This window comes from Cyanistes caeruleus, chromosome 3 (assembly GCF_971803275.1).
Source record: "Cyanistes caeruleus chromosome 3, bCyaCae1.hap1.1, whole genome shotgun sequence".
Classification (NCBI taxonomy): Eukaryota; Metazoa; Chordata; class Aves; order Passeriformes; family Paridae; genus Cyanistes; species Cyanistes caeruleus.
The window spans coordinates 40,068,517-40,083,679 of record NC_141703.1 but is presented as its reverse complement, the minus strand read 5'-3'; the positions used below and the strand labels follow the sequence as shown (position 1 = coordinate 40,083,679).

Sequence of the window (15,163 nt, the reverse complement as noted above, 5' to 3'; positions counted from 1 at the left end):
TATCAGAAGGGGACGAGAAGGCAGACACCCACTGGCAACAAACACCTCCTTGCAGGTACAGCCCAGACCGCAGCGCGTCCCAAGGGCTCCGATCGCTGCCGTGGATCTGATCAACCCCACGGACTTTCGCACCCAGCAGCGGGTCTCGCAGGGCCGGAAAGCCGCCGGCTCGGGAGCGGCCCGAACTTACCGCGCCGGAGCCGCCGCCCCGCAGCCCGGGAAGCGGAACCGGGAGCCCGGCGCGCGCTCCCATTGGCTCGTCCCGCCCCCGCGCGTGACCGCCCGCTGGCCCTTCCCGCTGGGCGCCGGCCCGGGCACGGCGCCGGGGGACGCTGTGTCTGCAGGGCTGCGGCGCGGCAAGGGACACGGCCGGCAGCGGCGGCACCGCCGGCATCACGTGCGGCCGCCGCGCCCGGGGCAGGAAGGGGGGCCGCGCCACGTGACGGGGCGGTGCCCGCCCTCTTTTTTTTTCCTCCTCCCCCTCCTCCCCCTCCTCCCCGCTCTTTCTTCCCCCGTCCCGCCCCGTTGGCTGTTGCCGTGGCGACACGGGAAGGAGGAGGCGGGGCCGCCGCCCCACCCCGGCCGCGCCGCAGCCCGTGAGCGCGGCCCCGCCGCCGGCAGCGCCGCCCAGGAGCCGCCGCGGCGGCCCGGAGCATCCGCCGGGCGGGGAGCGGAGCGGAGGCGGCTGCGGCGGCGGGCACAGGGCGGGGCGGCCGATGGCGGGGGGGTGAGGAGGGGCCGTCGGCAGGTGCGGGTCGGGCGGGCGGTCCGCGCTGGCGGGAGGATGCGCGAGTACAAGGTGGTGGTGCTGGGCTCGGGCGGGGTGGGGAAGTCGGCGCTCACGGTGCAGTTCGTGACCGGCACCTTCATCGAGAAGTACGACCCCACCATCGAGGACTTCTACCGCAAGGAGATCGAGGTGGACGCCTCCCCCTCCGTCCTGGAGATCCTGGACACGGCGGGCACTGAGCAGTTCGCCTCGATGCGGGACCTCTACATCAAGAACGGGCAAGGCTTCATCCTCGTCTACAGCCTGGTCAACCAGCAGAGCTTCCAGGACATCCGACCCATGCGCGACCAGATCATCCGCGTCAAGAGGTGACTTGCCCGGCGGCCGCTCCTCCGGCGGCCGCGCCCGACGCCCACCTGCGGCCCGGCCCGCCCCGCGGGGCCTGCGGGCCTCCCGCTCCCCCCTCCGTGCCCTCCTCCCCCGCCCCGGTGCCCGGATCTCCGGCCCGGGGAGCTGCCCACGCCCGCTCAGGTGCCTGCCCCGCGGCTCCCTTCCCTCGCCCGCCTGCCCCCGCCCTCCCCCGGGCGGCAGGGCATCCCCCCATCCCGCCGCCCCCTCCGCAGCCGCGCCCGCAGCCCCGGGCTCCCCGTGGGCGGGCGCCGGCCGGGGGTGGCGGAGCGGGGGCACGGGCCGGGGGCTCCGGTGGTTTCCGCCGCTCGCCCTCCCCCCAGCCGCGTGTGCGGGGAGTTTGGGGTGCTCCCGTATGGAATACGGTGGAGAGCCTGGCCGGAGGCTGCGACCGGGGGGGCGGAAAAGCAGTTCTCCCGGTGATGTGTCGGGTCAGCCAGCCCTCGAGTGCACTTTCTTGGTGGACGTGCTGTGGCCGATGTGCAGGGGAAGCACCTGGATGCTTTCGTGCGGCAGACCAGAGATCTGCCTGTTCAGATACCTGCATAGGTATTTCCATGAACTTCCTTCCCACTCTTAAAAGTGCAGGGCGCCAGCCTCTTTCTCGGTGGAAGTGGCGGCTGTGAGTGTTAGGCCTCATGTATGCTGGTGTTTCTCTTAAATTTCCCACGGTCTCGTTGCCAGCCGCTCTGTTAGGAGCGAGCCCACGGTGGTGAAACACCGGTGCCCACTGCCAGTTGGTTTTTATAATCGCTGCGTTGTTTAGATGTGCATCAATCAGTCAGATGTCGGCGGCTGAAATGCAGCCAGTCGCGCTAAAATAAGGGTAGATGCACCATTTGAAATCATAGCAACCGCTTGAACCAGAGCGTAGATGAGAAAATGCCGCTGGCCAGATCATCGCAGACAGAGAGGTCTGTGACTGCCCGTGGAGAGAGGCTGTAATTATATCGCAGAACTGGTTGTAGCTTTGGCTTGGACATCTGAAAGGGAAACCCTTGTAAATAACTTAGTTGGACCACATCTGTTGGGTTTGCATCTTAATGCGGAGTAGAGCGTAAAAGGTGACGATAATAATAATAATGGCTAATCGTACGGTCGGGTATGGTCTGTTCACAGAAACTGCCATTCCAGACCAAGGCCTGGGGAAGATGTATTTTGAAATTGGGGAGGAGGGTGAGTAGGGGAAAGGGGAGGGAGGAGGCAAAGTGCTGCTATTTTTAAAGGCTTGCAACTTTTTCATAGTGGGTGTTTCTTAATGTGTGTCCTGACTTTTTCAGTGGAGATTTCTAAAGACCAATGTAATGGAGTTCTGTTGAATTTATTATGAAAAATACATTTTCAGTATCCTTCAATCCTTATCGTTCGCACATACCTTACGGAAGAACAGTTTTCCTTTAAGTAGTTCAGGTAGACTTTATTCATTAATAAATGCTTTTGGTTTTCTTGTATTTAATCGCCACTATAAATTCATTTAGCTTCTGAATTTATATCCGAGGCTTTTGCAAGCTTGCTTTGTACCTTGCGCTGGAGCATCTGCATTCAGACCCCAGCTGACGAGCTGTAGATAGGTGAAGCAGAATAGAAAGCAACTTGTACTTCCATAGTTACATTGACTCAGCACTGCTGAGAGTGGGTCTAAATGCTGCTCTCGTTTTTCATCTGCCAGCTCTTTTCCTGCAAGACTTCAGCTTTAGGCTTTTGGTTAGATATTTTGTGAGACATGGGAGCAACATTGTAATCCGAAATTTCATTTATGCAAAGTAATCTAAATGCAGCTGAAATCCTGAAAATTTTAGCAAGCCCAGATAATTTTAATTGAGTTGTAGTTGAAAGGAATATGATGCATTAAAAGGATATAGCTTCAGCAAGGGTACCAGATTTTTACTTGTTAACTTGCCTGATTTACATTTGTGGGTTGTGGTGGGGGTGTTATGTTTTGGAACTTAGGTTCGCAGGCAGTGTAAGACCTAATGTGCTGTAGTTTTAAGCTTGCATCTTTCTTACCAGTTGAACCTGAAAAATGCATATTTACAGATACAATGTGTATTTGTACAAGGACTTCTCAGTTATAATTTGTAGTTGGAGAAGGGTATTTAATCCATGTTGAGAAACAAATAATCGTAGTACTATTTTCTTGGGGGTTTTGGATGACAGCTGTATGCTTATATTGCTACAAAACCATGTTCTGAAAATCTCTGCACTTTAGTTGTATCTGAAAGCCAATTGGCCAAGTCTCTAACTTGGTAGGTATCTGTGCATTTTACATATTGCCCTTGCTCTTTTGTTTTCTTTTCGGATGAAAGAATCCCTGTGTTTTACCATAATTAGAGAGTAATTTTAATTACTCTCCCAAGAAGTAGAAAAGCCAGTTGAAATTCCCTCTTTGGGTTAAGAGATGCACACTTGAGTCTTCTGCTTCCCTGGTCTAACCACCGCATACCAGGCCAGCTAAGCTAAGCGAGTCCTTCGCACCACCTGATGAAGCTGAGTGACCTTAGAGGAATGAATGACATGTTTGTGAATGAAAGAGAGGAAACAAGTGGACCTTCACTTAACTCTGAAGCTTAGTGGTTAGAAGAGATTGAGATCACTCTTGCCACTCTAGTTTCTGTTCTCTTTAAATGGCTATTTAATATTAGCGCATAAATAGGCTTAGTCTGAAATCCAGCTTTGCCAGCTTGCAGAGAACTCCCCTAATGGCAAAACTATGAAGTTGAGCTTCCTTGTGTAGTGTGTGTAAGCCTTTCAGTCATGGTGCACAGCTCTATCAAGAGTGGAGGATGTCTCCATAGCTTTTAAACAGGTAATTAAAATTCTTTCCTGGGAAATGTTTCAAATGTAAACAGTATTCCTCTTTTCAAAGTAAAAAAAAAAATATTTTTGTTTAGAACTTTCTTAGAGTCCAGGTGCTTTACCTTCAGAAGGGAGCCCTGCCAGTTCTGAATGGAGAGGTGCACCCCCAGGAGCTCTGCCTAAACCAAGGATGAGGAAGAGGTTTCAGAAGTGCTCACTGTACTCTGGACCAGAGTTTCCTGCAGTGCAGAGTGCTGCCAGTGTTGGATGAAGGATCACGGTGGGACAAAATCACAGCTGCCATTCTTCCTCCTCCAGATGCTTCATCTGAAATGCCTTCATCCAGTCTCAGTTTGGGTACCTAATACTGGTTTCTGGACCCTGCTTGTTCCAAATAGGTCCATTAAGCCTCATTTCTTGATTCTTGTGTATGCTGAAGGTTTGTACTTCTAGGAAGATGGAGTGTACATAAGGTAGTTTTGAAGACTACTTACTTTCTGTATTCAAGAAGGATAAAGAGAATCAACTGCTGCTTTACTGCCTCCTGGTGAGGTAATACACAAATTACCTGTGCATTGGTAGGTGCTGCAGCACTGGGGCCTTCTTCCTTGGATTTATGGGTTTGGCAGCAAAGAATTGACTTATTTATGCTGCTGACAGAACTTGCCATACTTCCAGAATGAGCCGTTTTCTGGAGAAACCTTCTATTTGTCAGAGCAGGGCTAAATTGGATGAGTGGGCCCATGCCAACGAAGGTCTGCAGTGAAGGAAGAAGAGAAGCTGTCAAAGAACAGATTGGAAGTGGTACACCCCAGTTAGATGTCAAGGTTTAGAAGTAATTAGTGAGTATGAAGATTAGGTAGTGTAAGTTTTATTTTTGTGGAAAAAGGACTTGGGTGTCTTCTAACGCTTTTGTGTTTGTCTGTTTGTGTGATTAGAAAACTTTCTAAAGAGAATCTGCTGGTATTTGCCAAATACTGAATTTTAATTTTTAATATGACTGTCAGTGTTTTTCTATTATGAAGATATGTTCAAAACTCACTGGATTTCAATTCTAGGTGCTTGCTTAGCCTTTAGTAGTGTAATTTCTCAATCTATTCTACAGGCGTTTTTATAGTATTTTTTTTTAGTTGTACCCCATTAAATAGGAAAGTGTTATTATTTCTATTCAAGCAGAAAACTAGAGACTAGAAATAAGTATGAACTCAAAGTTAATTCAGAGTTCTTCACTTGCAGTAATTTCTCTAGATGTCTGATCTGTGCTTTAAGTACAGGACTGTTGCGTTCATATTTTAGAGACTAACTGAGCCTACTTAAAGAATTTCTCAAAAGTGCTATTTTATTCAAAGTAGTGAAAAAAACCTTCCTTTTCATTAATCTAATGCTTTTTTCTCTGGAAAAAAAATACTAGAAAATGTATGTTATTTAGATTGGCTGAAGATGCAGACTAAATTATATATCTCTATGTAATATCACAGAAATGTGTCTTTGAGTGGACAGTATTCTTTGTAGCTGTGGTTTATGATCAGGATGAAAATTTGCCTCCCAGTCTAGGGATTCCTTGTAGCAATTTAAAACATATGAGAGATGTAATTATTTAAATTTATTAATTGTGAAATCAGCATCTTCAGTCAATGATAATTGATGTATTTAGTGACTTAATGGTGATTAAGTCTGGAAAACTGTATTTGAAATTACAAATTGCTCAAAAGTCTAGTTGAAAATACTGCTTTCTGAATACTATGAGATCAAAGTATGTTTTTTATTCCAAGAACATAAGACCTCTTTAAACAAGGTTGAATTTTTCAGTTTTCTGAAATTCTATGTATGTTGCATCCTTATTTTCAGAATTTTTTTTTCTACTTTTGAGAAGTAATTAAAGACTTCATAAGCACTTCAACATAAACAATTCTTCATAACACCTTCAACCACAAACATGGCTGCAGCCTTTTAGGAAGAAACACTGAAGTGTTTGGTATAGGCGAAATATGGAAAATCCAGTTTCTTCCGAGGTGTACTGTATGCAAAGCTTGACAAATGTCTAGGGATTTTCGTAGGTGCTAGCTGTGTAGAGATGGCAGAAATAAGCACTCACTGAAATCCTTAAATCTTTTTTAGCAAGAATTCTTTTTCTTGCAATAATCTTAATATAATGGATTGTTCTGAGTACTCATCTTCAGGTATAAAAAGGCAGCGTGGGTAAAAAGCACGGCCCCCATTCTCCCCTTGGTCAAGCTGCCAGCCACTCTTGAGCACCCATCAGGTGAAATTGGTGAAATTTAGGACTTCATTGGAAGAACAGATTAACAGATTCTAAATATCAGCAAGCATTTATATGTATTTAAGTACAATAGAAGAACTCTACTGGCCTCCCTTTTCCCTTTTTTTTTTTTTTTTTTCTTAGTTAAGAGACACCTATGGATAGCTGCTTCTCAAGAGCCTCATTGATTTGTAAGAACAAAATGTAAATACTTTAAGCAGCTGCAGAGATACAAAGGAGTGGTAGACAGAAGAAGTCAGTCAGACCTAACTGACTCACTGTATATAATATCAGAACCTTCATCACTGGCTATCTCTTGTGTTTCATTGGGGAACTGATAGGTAGACTGTCCTCTAGGAAGTGTCTGTGATAGAAAGAGTACAACTCAGATTTGTGCTCCTGTGTTTTTAAAGTAACTTTAGAGACCAAAAGAAGCATTGTATAGAGTTTAGATTAATTTTGTGTCTGTGTGAATCTACCTTTGTTTTAATTTGAAATTAATGAACTAATTCTGTCAGGTAAAATTATAGGTTCCCACAAGTCATATACAGACAATCCTTTAAAAAATGTCTCTGACAATGTGCAATTTTAAGCTTTAGAAGATTATTTTAGAGTTGTTTGGCTTAGTCTTAAACTCAGATATTTCAAAGTCCTCATGCATCTTCAGAACATATAACCTTTAACGTTTTTCTGCAGTAACTTTCGCATTTAATTACATATTTGCAGAGTTCTCTTGACTCTTCCCCCCTACACTCTCCCACTCTCACATTCTTGATGGTCTGAAATATCCATATTACTTTGAATTTCTTTCAGTGGAAAATGTGAACATTGGAGACAATGCTTATAATCAGTGTTCTAATGTGTTGGTGTGTTGGGGTTTTTTTGGCTGTTTCCCTGTTCCCTACCACCCCCATGGCCTAGTCCAGATAATTTTATAGGTATTCCTTCCCAAGTTTTACTTATTTTTCTCTGTAAGGTAAAGTGACATGATAGTTTTCATATACGAACACTGAATAAAAATATTTTTTATCCCCTCCTGCTTTTTAGGTGTTCTTTGGACTTATATTGAAAAAGCCAGGTAGGCAAGCTCCTTTTGTATGCGTGTTTAGTTTAGATTGTGCTAGTATAGAATATAGTGCTTTTTTCTTTTTTTTTTTTTTGCTTTATTTTTCCCTTAATGATGTCTATATTCCTTAGCATCATCTTCTGGGTTTGGGTCTTAATTCCTGCTGTAGCTTATGTTGTTGTAGAGATGTGTGGATAATTTTTGGGTAGCTACAATGATTGAATAGTAGAACAGTATGTGGCAAGACTTCTTAAATTTGTTTTTGGTTGTGCAGTATTGCTTGATTGTGTCTGTGTTGTAAAAATGCTATTTAATGTGTTAAAGACCAAATATAACCATGACTTCAATTGCTTTCATAACTTAGTTCAGTAATATGGCATTAATGCTTGGGGTTGAATGTTCTCTCTCTTGCTCTTCGTTAGGCTGTTTTGACACAGATTTTTGAGTATTTGGAAAATTTTATTTTAAAAAATCATTGCTCATTAGAATTTCTAGTTTTGCCTTTGAATTTCTTTTTTGCTGAGAGGACAGTAATTCTTTATATACTGTTTTTTACAGCCAACACAGTTGGCAGTAAGTTTAATATTTTCTTTCAAAATAATTCTTCAGTTGGATAGTGTGTGGATAGAAATATGTTTCATTCTTTGGTTGAACATGAAGCATTCTGGGTAACACTGTTCAGTTAAACCTCTTATGTTATCAGGCATACTTTTTAGAACAAAATTTCAAAAATAGACATTCTTTGGCTGTTGTAAGTTTTTAAATGAAAATGTGAAATATCTGAGTGGGTGGATCTCCCAAAAAAAATTATCAAATCCTTCCATTAAATTTCTTTTCTAGTTTTCTTCTTAATAATTGAATGTGAGATTTTTATTTCTTATACCTAAGAAAAATTGGGGCTACTGGTTATTTAATTTCTGGAACATTACAAGTATTGCTCAAATAATTTTTTTTCCTCCTTGTAAATTGTGTAGGTGGTATGTGATGATAACACATTTTGAGAGAGAATAGGGAAGCAATTGGGACTGCAGTGCTGAATTATCCTGGCACGTAGTGACTTGTATAAAGATTTTAAGGTAACAAGAACTGTAGCTATCTGCTTCTATGGGCTCTTTATTCATTAGCTTGCTTCTGCTCTGGGTGGGGGGGGGGGGGGTTGGGTTTGTTTTGTTCTGTTCTGGGTTTGTTTTCCAGAAGTTTCCAGTACAGAACTAGTATTCAGTTTTTGCTGCACTAAGGCAAACACTGTAGTCTAGGTACAGTTTACAATGATGAGTGCAACTGGAACACTTTCTTTGTCAATGCATTGGATGCATTTTGGCAGCTGTGTTGTCTTAAATCCTTAGTCTAGACAAGAGAATTAAAGGTGTGTTATGAGCACGTTATCCTTTCTCAACATTAATATCATGGGACTCACTCAATTAGTTGGATGCTATACTCTTCAAAAATGCAGTAGTAACAGTATTTTAATTCTTGTCTTGGTTAGCCCTAGACTGGGTGAAATATCAGGTGAAGGACAATTAAAAAGGAATGTTTTTAGAGTAGATTAGTTTGTTTTGAAATATCACTTGTGTCTTGTAGATAAAGCTTTAACAATTTTAAAAATATTATCTTCTGTAAAAGTCATGGTGATGAGGAAGACATTAAAGCATTTTTAAAATATTAGGATGTAGTAGTATAGGGTAGTGGTCTCTAGTAAAATAAAATACAGTTCTTACTTTATAGAATGGTTTGGGGACTTCCATTGTTCTGGTTTACAGGTAGCCACCTTAACTAAAAGATTAATAGTGTTTGAGATTCCCATGTGAGTTTCAACTCAGTTACAATTTAATTTGAACTGGAAATGAATTGGATAAGGCACTGAACTTAAGTGCTCTGAGTGTTGTGAAGAGCTTTGATCCTGGATTTCTGATTAATTGCAAGAAAGGATGCTTTCAAGAAGTAGCCAAATAGGTCACTGCTAGCCTATATGCATGTCTGCTGAATTATGAGCAAGTTTTCATAGGAGAATGTTTGAATTGTTTGCCCTCTTAGTCCTAATACAATTTACAGTAAAGACTATAAGCCAGGACTGATCAACCTACTTGATCTGATTAGATCTGGTTACAGTTTCCAGCATTGCTGTAACATCTTCTAAACTGCTGTACAAAATCTTACTTGAAACGTTTTATAAAATAATTGGAAGGCTTCTGTCTTTTCAAAAATATGTGAATTTTATAAGATCAATAGAGAAAGGCATAAATTCTCTCCTCAATAACTATTTTTCTTTTGAAATGTCCTTATTATGTTTTTAATCTAGTTTATAAATTTTATAAACACCTTGATTTTGCTAGAACTAAACAATGATGACAAAATATTTGGGGTTTATACCATTTTTCCCAGAATTTATAAATGAGTGGGAAAAAAAAATTTGTGGGTTTTTTTTTTTTTTTTTTTTTTTCACCCACCTCTGTAATTAATGATGCAGGATGCTGAACAAGTGTATTTTTTTGAACTGTGACATCAGTCCTAATTTGTGTACTGCTACTTGTAAATACATGTTTTTAGGAAGGTATGTTTTCAGTCTGTGGATTACTTTCTACTGCCAAAAGAACTTGATGTATTAATAGGTTTTTCTAGTAGTAGTCTCCAGGTTTAGAATTTGCCCCTCTTCTGCCGAAGACGTGTCACACAGTGGTGTTTTGTGGTTTAGTTGTGGGGTTTTTTAGCTTCAGGGATTCAGATTGGGGTTTTTTAATAATTTGGAGGGCAGAAGATGATCACGTTGAACTGTTTCTTCTGGAGGATTTTATCAGATGCCTTTCATACCCCTCTAACCCCACAAAGCAAAAAATCTAACTGGTCTGAGTGTTTTTCAGTCTCCACTTAAACCAGGCTCTCCATCTCGGTGCTTAAAGAAGGCATATGCTCTGTTAGTCTCAGATGCAATTAGATTCTTGGTAGCTGACATGCAGGTCACTCCCTACAATGCCTAGAAAAGAGAAGAATGAGTCACCTTCTGCTGGGTTACGGCTGCTGCAGTCCACTGTCAAAGTCCAAGTGATATGTGGAATGAATTCTCCAATTGCTTTCTTCCCTTTGGGTGTGGTGTTAGGTTTGGAGTGAGGGGAGTGGGCGTTGTCAGTGTGGTACCACTTAAATCTTAACAGACGAGCTCCTCAGGATGCATGGAGGCTTTGGAGGTAGGAGAAGATGGTTTTGTTATTGTACCAAATGTGCAGGATGCAAGCAGGCACTCCTGGCATTAATCTTCTGAACATGCAGTGCTCTGGAACAGATGCTTTTTTAAAATATATTTTTCCCCAGTGCTAACCTTCTCTTTTTATGCATTTCATTTAGAAATAAATGAGACCTGAGCCTTACAGGGAAAAAAAAAAAAAAACAACAAACCACTAAGTGATTTTGGGTCATTTTCTTAGGAATCTGCTTTGCTCTAAGGTGTATAATACTGTTGCAGAAAACCGCTCAAACTACCAAGTCATATATGCAGAATCTTTTCTCTTGAGAAACAGGCTTGGCCACAGGTCAAAACACTTAAAAAGAATGGGAGATAAATGGAAGTCAGTATGTCATCATGAAGCAACAGCTGACCTTTCCTGAAATAATTATGGTCAGCTGGACTAGAGGAGTCTTCTGGTGATCATTAAATACATGGGATATCAATTTTGCATTTTTGAAGTGACTTCCTAATCTAAAGAGAATAAGCAGCCCTGAGAAATCACTGAGTACCAGTCCTGGTACCTTTCTTTATTTCGTATATCCAATCTTCTTCTGCTGTTCCCTTGGAATTTGTGAATTTGCCTTCACGTGCTTGTACTTACCTTCATAGTGGTACATCTTCAACAAAAAAAATTGAAGAGTATTTTCTAAACCTCTCTTGTAGTTTAGTGGGTAGAACAATCTTCTGGGAAAAGATGTGACACTCCTGTGACTAAAGGAGGTGTGTGGTGCGGGTCTGTCACTTTATTGATCAGGGTTGTAATCACTGTGCTATGTTAAATGTGAGAAAGGGCATTGACACCACTTGCTTTTATTCCCAGGGCTTTCTGTGGAAGTGGTATCTGTTGTGGATGTGTTGAATATCTTACTATTGTTGTTTTAGTAGACTCAGTGAGCAATGTTTAGTGAATTAGGCCTCTTGAGGGATTTGGCTGCTTGCATAAGTTTGCAGAGACCTTAGGTGTGTGACCCTGTTTGGGTTCCAGTATGTGGCTCAGCTGGGCTTGCACAGCTGTAGGCCCTCAGACAAATACCTTGTTTTGACAAAAACTTTGGGTGGGTGCAGCTTTTCAAGAAATTAAGTGGGGAGGGAGAAATTTTGTGGGGCAGTCTCTTGGTCATGGGCCACTAAAAGCTTCCAGAGTCCCAGTATATTTATCTATCTCAGTTTTGTTTTCAGACCCAAAAATACTTGCCATCAGAATGAGTTAATCTCTCTATCTCCTTTTTCACAAGTGTTTAATTCTGTATGTTTTGAGCAGTGAGTTTCTGAATGCCTTTATATAACCTTTTTAGTACAGAATATGGAGTAGGCCACAGGCTTGATGATCAAATCATCCACAGCATATACTTAACAAGTCTTGTAATTCAGATGCCTTCCTTCTCTAGAAGGAGTTCTGTGCACAGCTTTTATTATATTGCTGATTATAAAATTTTATTTGGAGTGGAATCTGCTTAGATGCCTATCCTTATACAAATAGTTGTCTGAGCAGGGATAGACTCTTTCCTAGAAAGAAATTGGAGAAAAAGATGATACCAGGATAGCCTGTTAAGAGTCCATAGAGTTTTAATGTTAAGTATCAAACAGGAAGAAATTTGATTAGTTTGCCTTGATTAGGTGTCTCTTCTGCCTGTCTCTTAGTTTGGTTGTCTGCTGCCTCATTTCACATAAGAAGCTGCAGATGCTCAGCAGTCTCTTTTCACGACATCTGTTTTTCCAGTAGTTGGTATAGGCTGGCCATGTGAGAGAACCAGTAGCCTTGTGCTCCTTGGTCCTTGATGTTCTAGAAAATTTAGTCATGATGGCACATTCTAGAATTTCACTCAATCCAAATATTCCCAAAAATCATTAAAACTGGGGGGAAGCCAGGCTGCCTGTTGGTGTGGTGCATGTGTGGTTATGTTTTGATGGGAGCGGGGTTTAAGACTCCTCTGCTGCCTTTAAAGATAACATAATGAATCAGCTGATAATTTTGCCTGAACTGCATGAATGGATATCTAATAGTCTCACCTTTAGTCTGACATCATGCAGGATGTAGTTGTTCCATCTGGGATTTTGTAACCTCTGTTACTTAACAAAGTATTGCTGTCTTATTATGCAGTTGCTGCAAATTTCTGAGTCTTTTTTGCTATCTAGCAGTTTTTAGTCAAACTTCTTGTAACTCTTTTATTTCTAATGTTCTCTTGTAACCAGATTTCATAGCAACCATAATCAGATACTTGCTACCCATCAGATGAGTCTGTTAACAACTGTTGGCAAGGAATGCTGTTCCTCTTACCACTCTGAGTTCCAGTTTTTACGGTCTTGCTGCTACCAGGCCTTTTGCCCCAGATCCTGCACTGAGCATGTAATTGGAAGACTTGCTCCTTATCTGTGTGAAGGTGGTTTTCGAGAGCCGTGGTGACCAAATGCAGTCCTTGGATAGGCTCCTGATGGACTGGAGCTACTGTTCTTTTCATCTTCTTGATTATGACTGTTGGTTACACCTGTAATTGCCAAGAGCTCAGCTACTGGGCTGCAGTGGTGGTTTGTGGACAGGACATGTGAACATTTAACAGGGAACAGGGCCCTTTCTCGAGGGAAGGAACTGATGGGCGCTTGCAGACGATATGAACCCTCCATCACAAGATTAAACTGTAGCAGACATGTTCAAAGGACCTTTATCTCTAAAAATTGTATCACAAGAAGCTGAAGATAAACATCATGGTAGCTTGGTGGAGGAAAGATGGTTTATCCAGACTGCTTTGTCTTAGGTACTTTAGTAACTTTTTGAACAAATTCATGCAATTCAGGTTTTACCTGCCAAAGTTTACAACGTAACCCTGTTATGAAAAGGAAAACAAAATATGCAGAAAGCTGCCATCAGAATGATTGAACTTAAAATGTCCAAGTTGCTCTGGAATGCAAGGAAGAGGGAAGGAGGGTGCTATGAATTGTAGGGCTTGCTAATGTGTCCCTAGGCTTGATAGGGACACATTGGAGAAACATCCCTGTGTTTAAAAAGTTTTCACTTCTAGGAAGAGTTGCTGCATTGTAGGCTTTACAGAGGAAAGAAGTTTGATTTTTGAAAAAAGAAAATATTTTCTTTCCATGGCTTCTCAAAAAGTTGGTTATTCATTATAATTGCTGCAATTTCTTGCAGGATACAGCCTTTTCTATTTTGTTCCCATGAACTATATTTGGGAAAAATTTATAACAAAAAAAGATAAAAGTATCCTTTTTTTAAGTGAGACAAGTATATTCAAAAAAGAAAACAAATAACCTTAAGGTGTGAAATCACATAACATGGTGGATGTTGAATTCTCCTCCAGATGGTTTTTAGTCAGAAATAGTGACTGCCATCATGGTAGCTTCATCTGCCAGAGAGGGACAATGGAAAGCTCAGCCTTGGATGAAGGCTGAGAAGGCGCACCTTGAAAGTCCATCATTACTCTACAATTAAGAAATTGTATTGCCTTCCTAGCTGGGATAATTAGACTGGTAATTGAAGTTTACATTCTTCTCCAAGAGATGATCAAAACGCTTGCTTTGAAAGACTTTCTGTCTGTCAGCAAGAAATGTGGTTAGATTAAAAGGACTGGGAACAGTCTGGACTTCACACCTCCGCACACACCTTCAGATTAATTGGAATGGCCTTTCTGAATAGGACAACTTAATGTGGAAAAAATAATTAGTGAACTATTTTCAGGAAATTCTAGTTACTAATTGGTGATTCAATGAAGAAAGTGTAATGGACACTGGGGTGTATGTACAGTACCTTTAAACATAATCTCTTTCTTAAAAACCTTTTTCAAATATTTCAATATTTTTCAAATATTTTCTTACTGTTACTTTTGAGGGTTAAGTGTACAGATTACTGTCCTTTCTGTACCTAAAATGTGATAAAAACACATGTAAATATTGGGGTAATATTTTGTTTCTTAGAATAAAATAAAGTACATATTTGTTTGGGTTTTTTTTAATTAACTTTGCTCAGGAAAAGAGACAGTTAAAATGTATGTGTATGTAGAACATACACATAAATATATGCATATATGTACACAAGAGATTTTTAGTCTTTTAACCATCTGTGGTCAGAACTCAGGATAAAAGGGAAAAAATAATATATGAATTCTGTCAGGTTCTACAGTCATCTTCTGATTAAAATAATTTAAAATCGGCTTTGCCTACATGTGGAAATTCTTTACTGAATTACTTCTGAACAAGTTTGTTTAAACCAATGTAAAGCCACATTGTTTGTCTCATACCTAATTTGAGCAATATTAAAATTGGTATCCATGCAGGAATTCCCAGCATTTTAAAGAAGTTTCTTAAATTGGCCTGTCTTGTGTTTTCTCTCTCTGAAAAAAAAAAATAAAAAGTCAGTACAAGATGTAGGCACTGATTTTGTTGTGTTTCCACGGGTTGCTCTTTCTGTCAGCAAGCAAGGCCCGTTGTCCCCGTCTTGCTGGGTGACACCGGCCATCGGCCGGCACACGGCCACCGGCGCAACGCCAGCACAGAGCCGCTCCCTTCCCAAGGGATGCTGACAGACGGAGCCTTGGGCTCTGGCCCTGCCGCTGCTGACACAGCCTTGGCACGGCCAACGCAGCCCGGTGCCCACATCCCCAGAGGTGTGGTGGTGGTGGTGGTGGAGTCCCAGGGTCTATCTTGCAGGTGTAGGGTTAACAGGTACCAGGTGAA

The 15,163-nt window shown here is 41.9% G+C and overlaps 1 protein-coding gene across 1 annotated transcript in view; it reads left to right on the top strand.

Annotated features, from left to right (window-relative positions):
• The first annotated feature begins 723 nt into the window (after window positions 1-723).
• The window catches only part of RAP2A (RAP2A, member of RAS oncogene family), a 30,969-nt gene continuing 16,529 nt past the window's right edge, over window positions 724-15,163 (top strand). Inside the window, exon 1 of the mRNA XM_086880850.1 lies at window positions 724-1,098. Coding sequence (XP_086736976.1) covers window positions 785-1,098 — 314 coding nt within the window. The 5' untranslated portion in view covers window positions 724-784. The remainder of the gene's footprint in view (window positions 1,099-15,163) is intronic.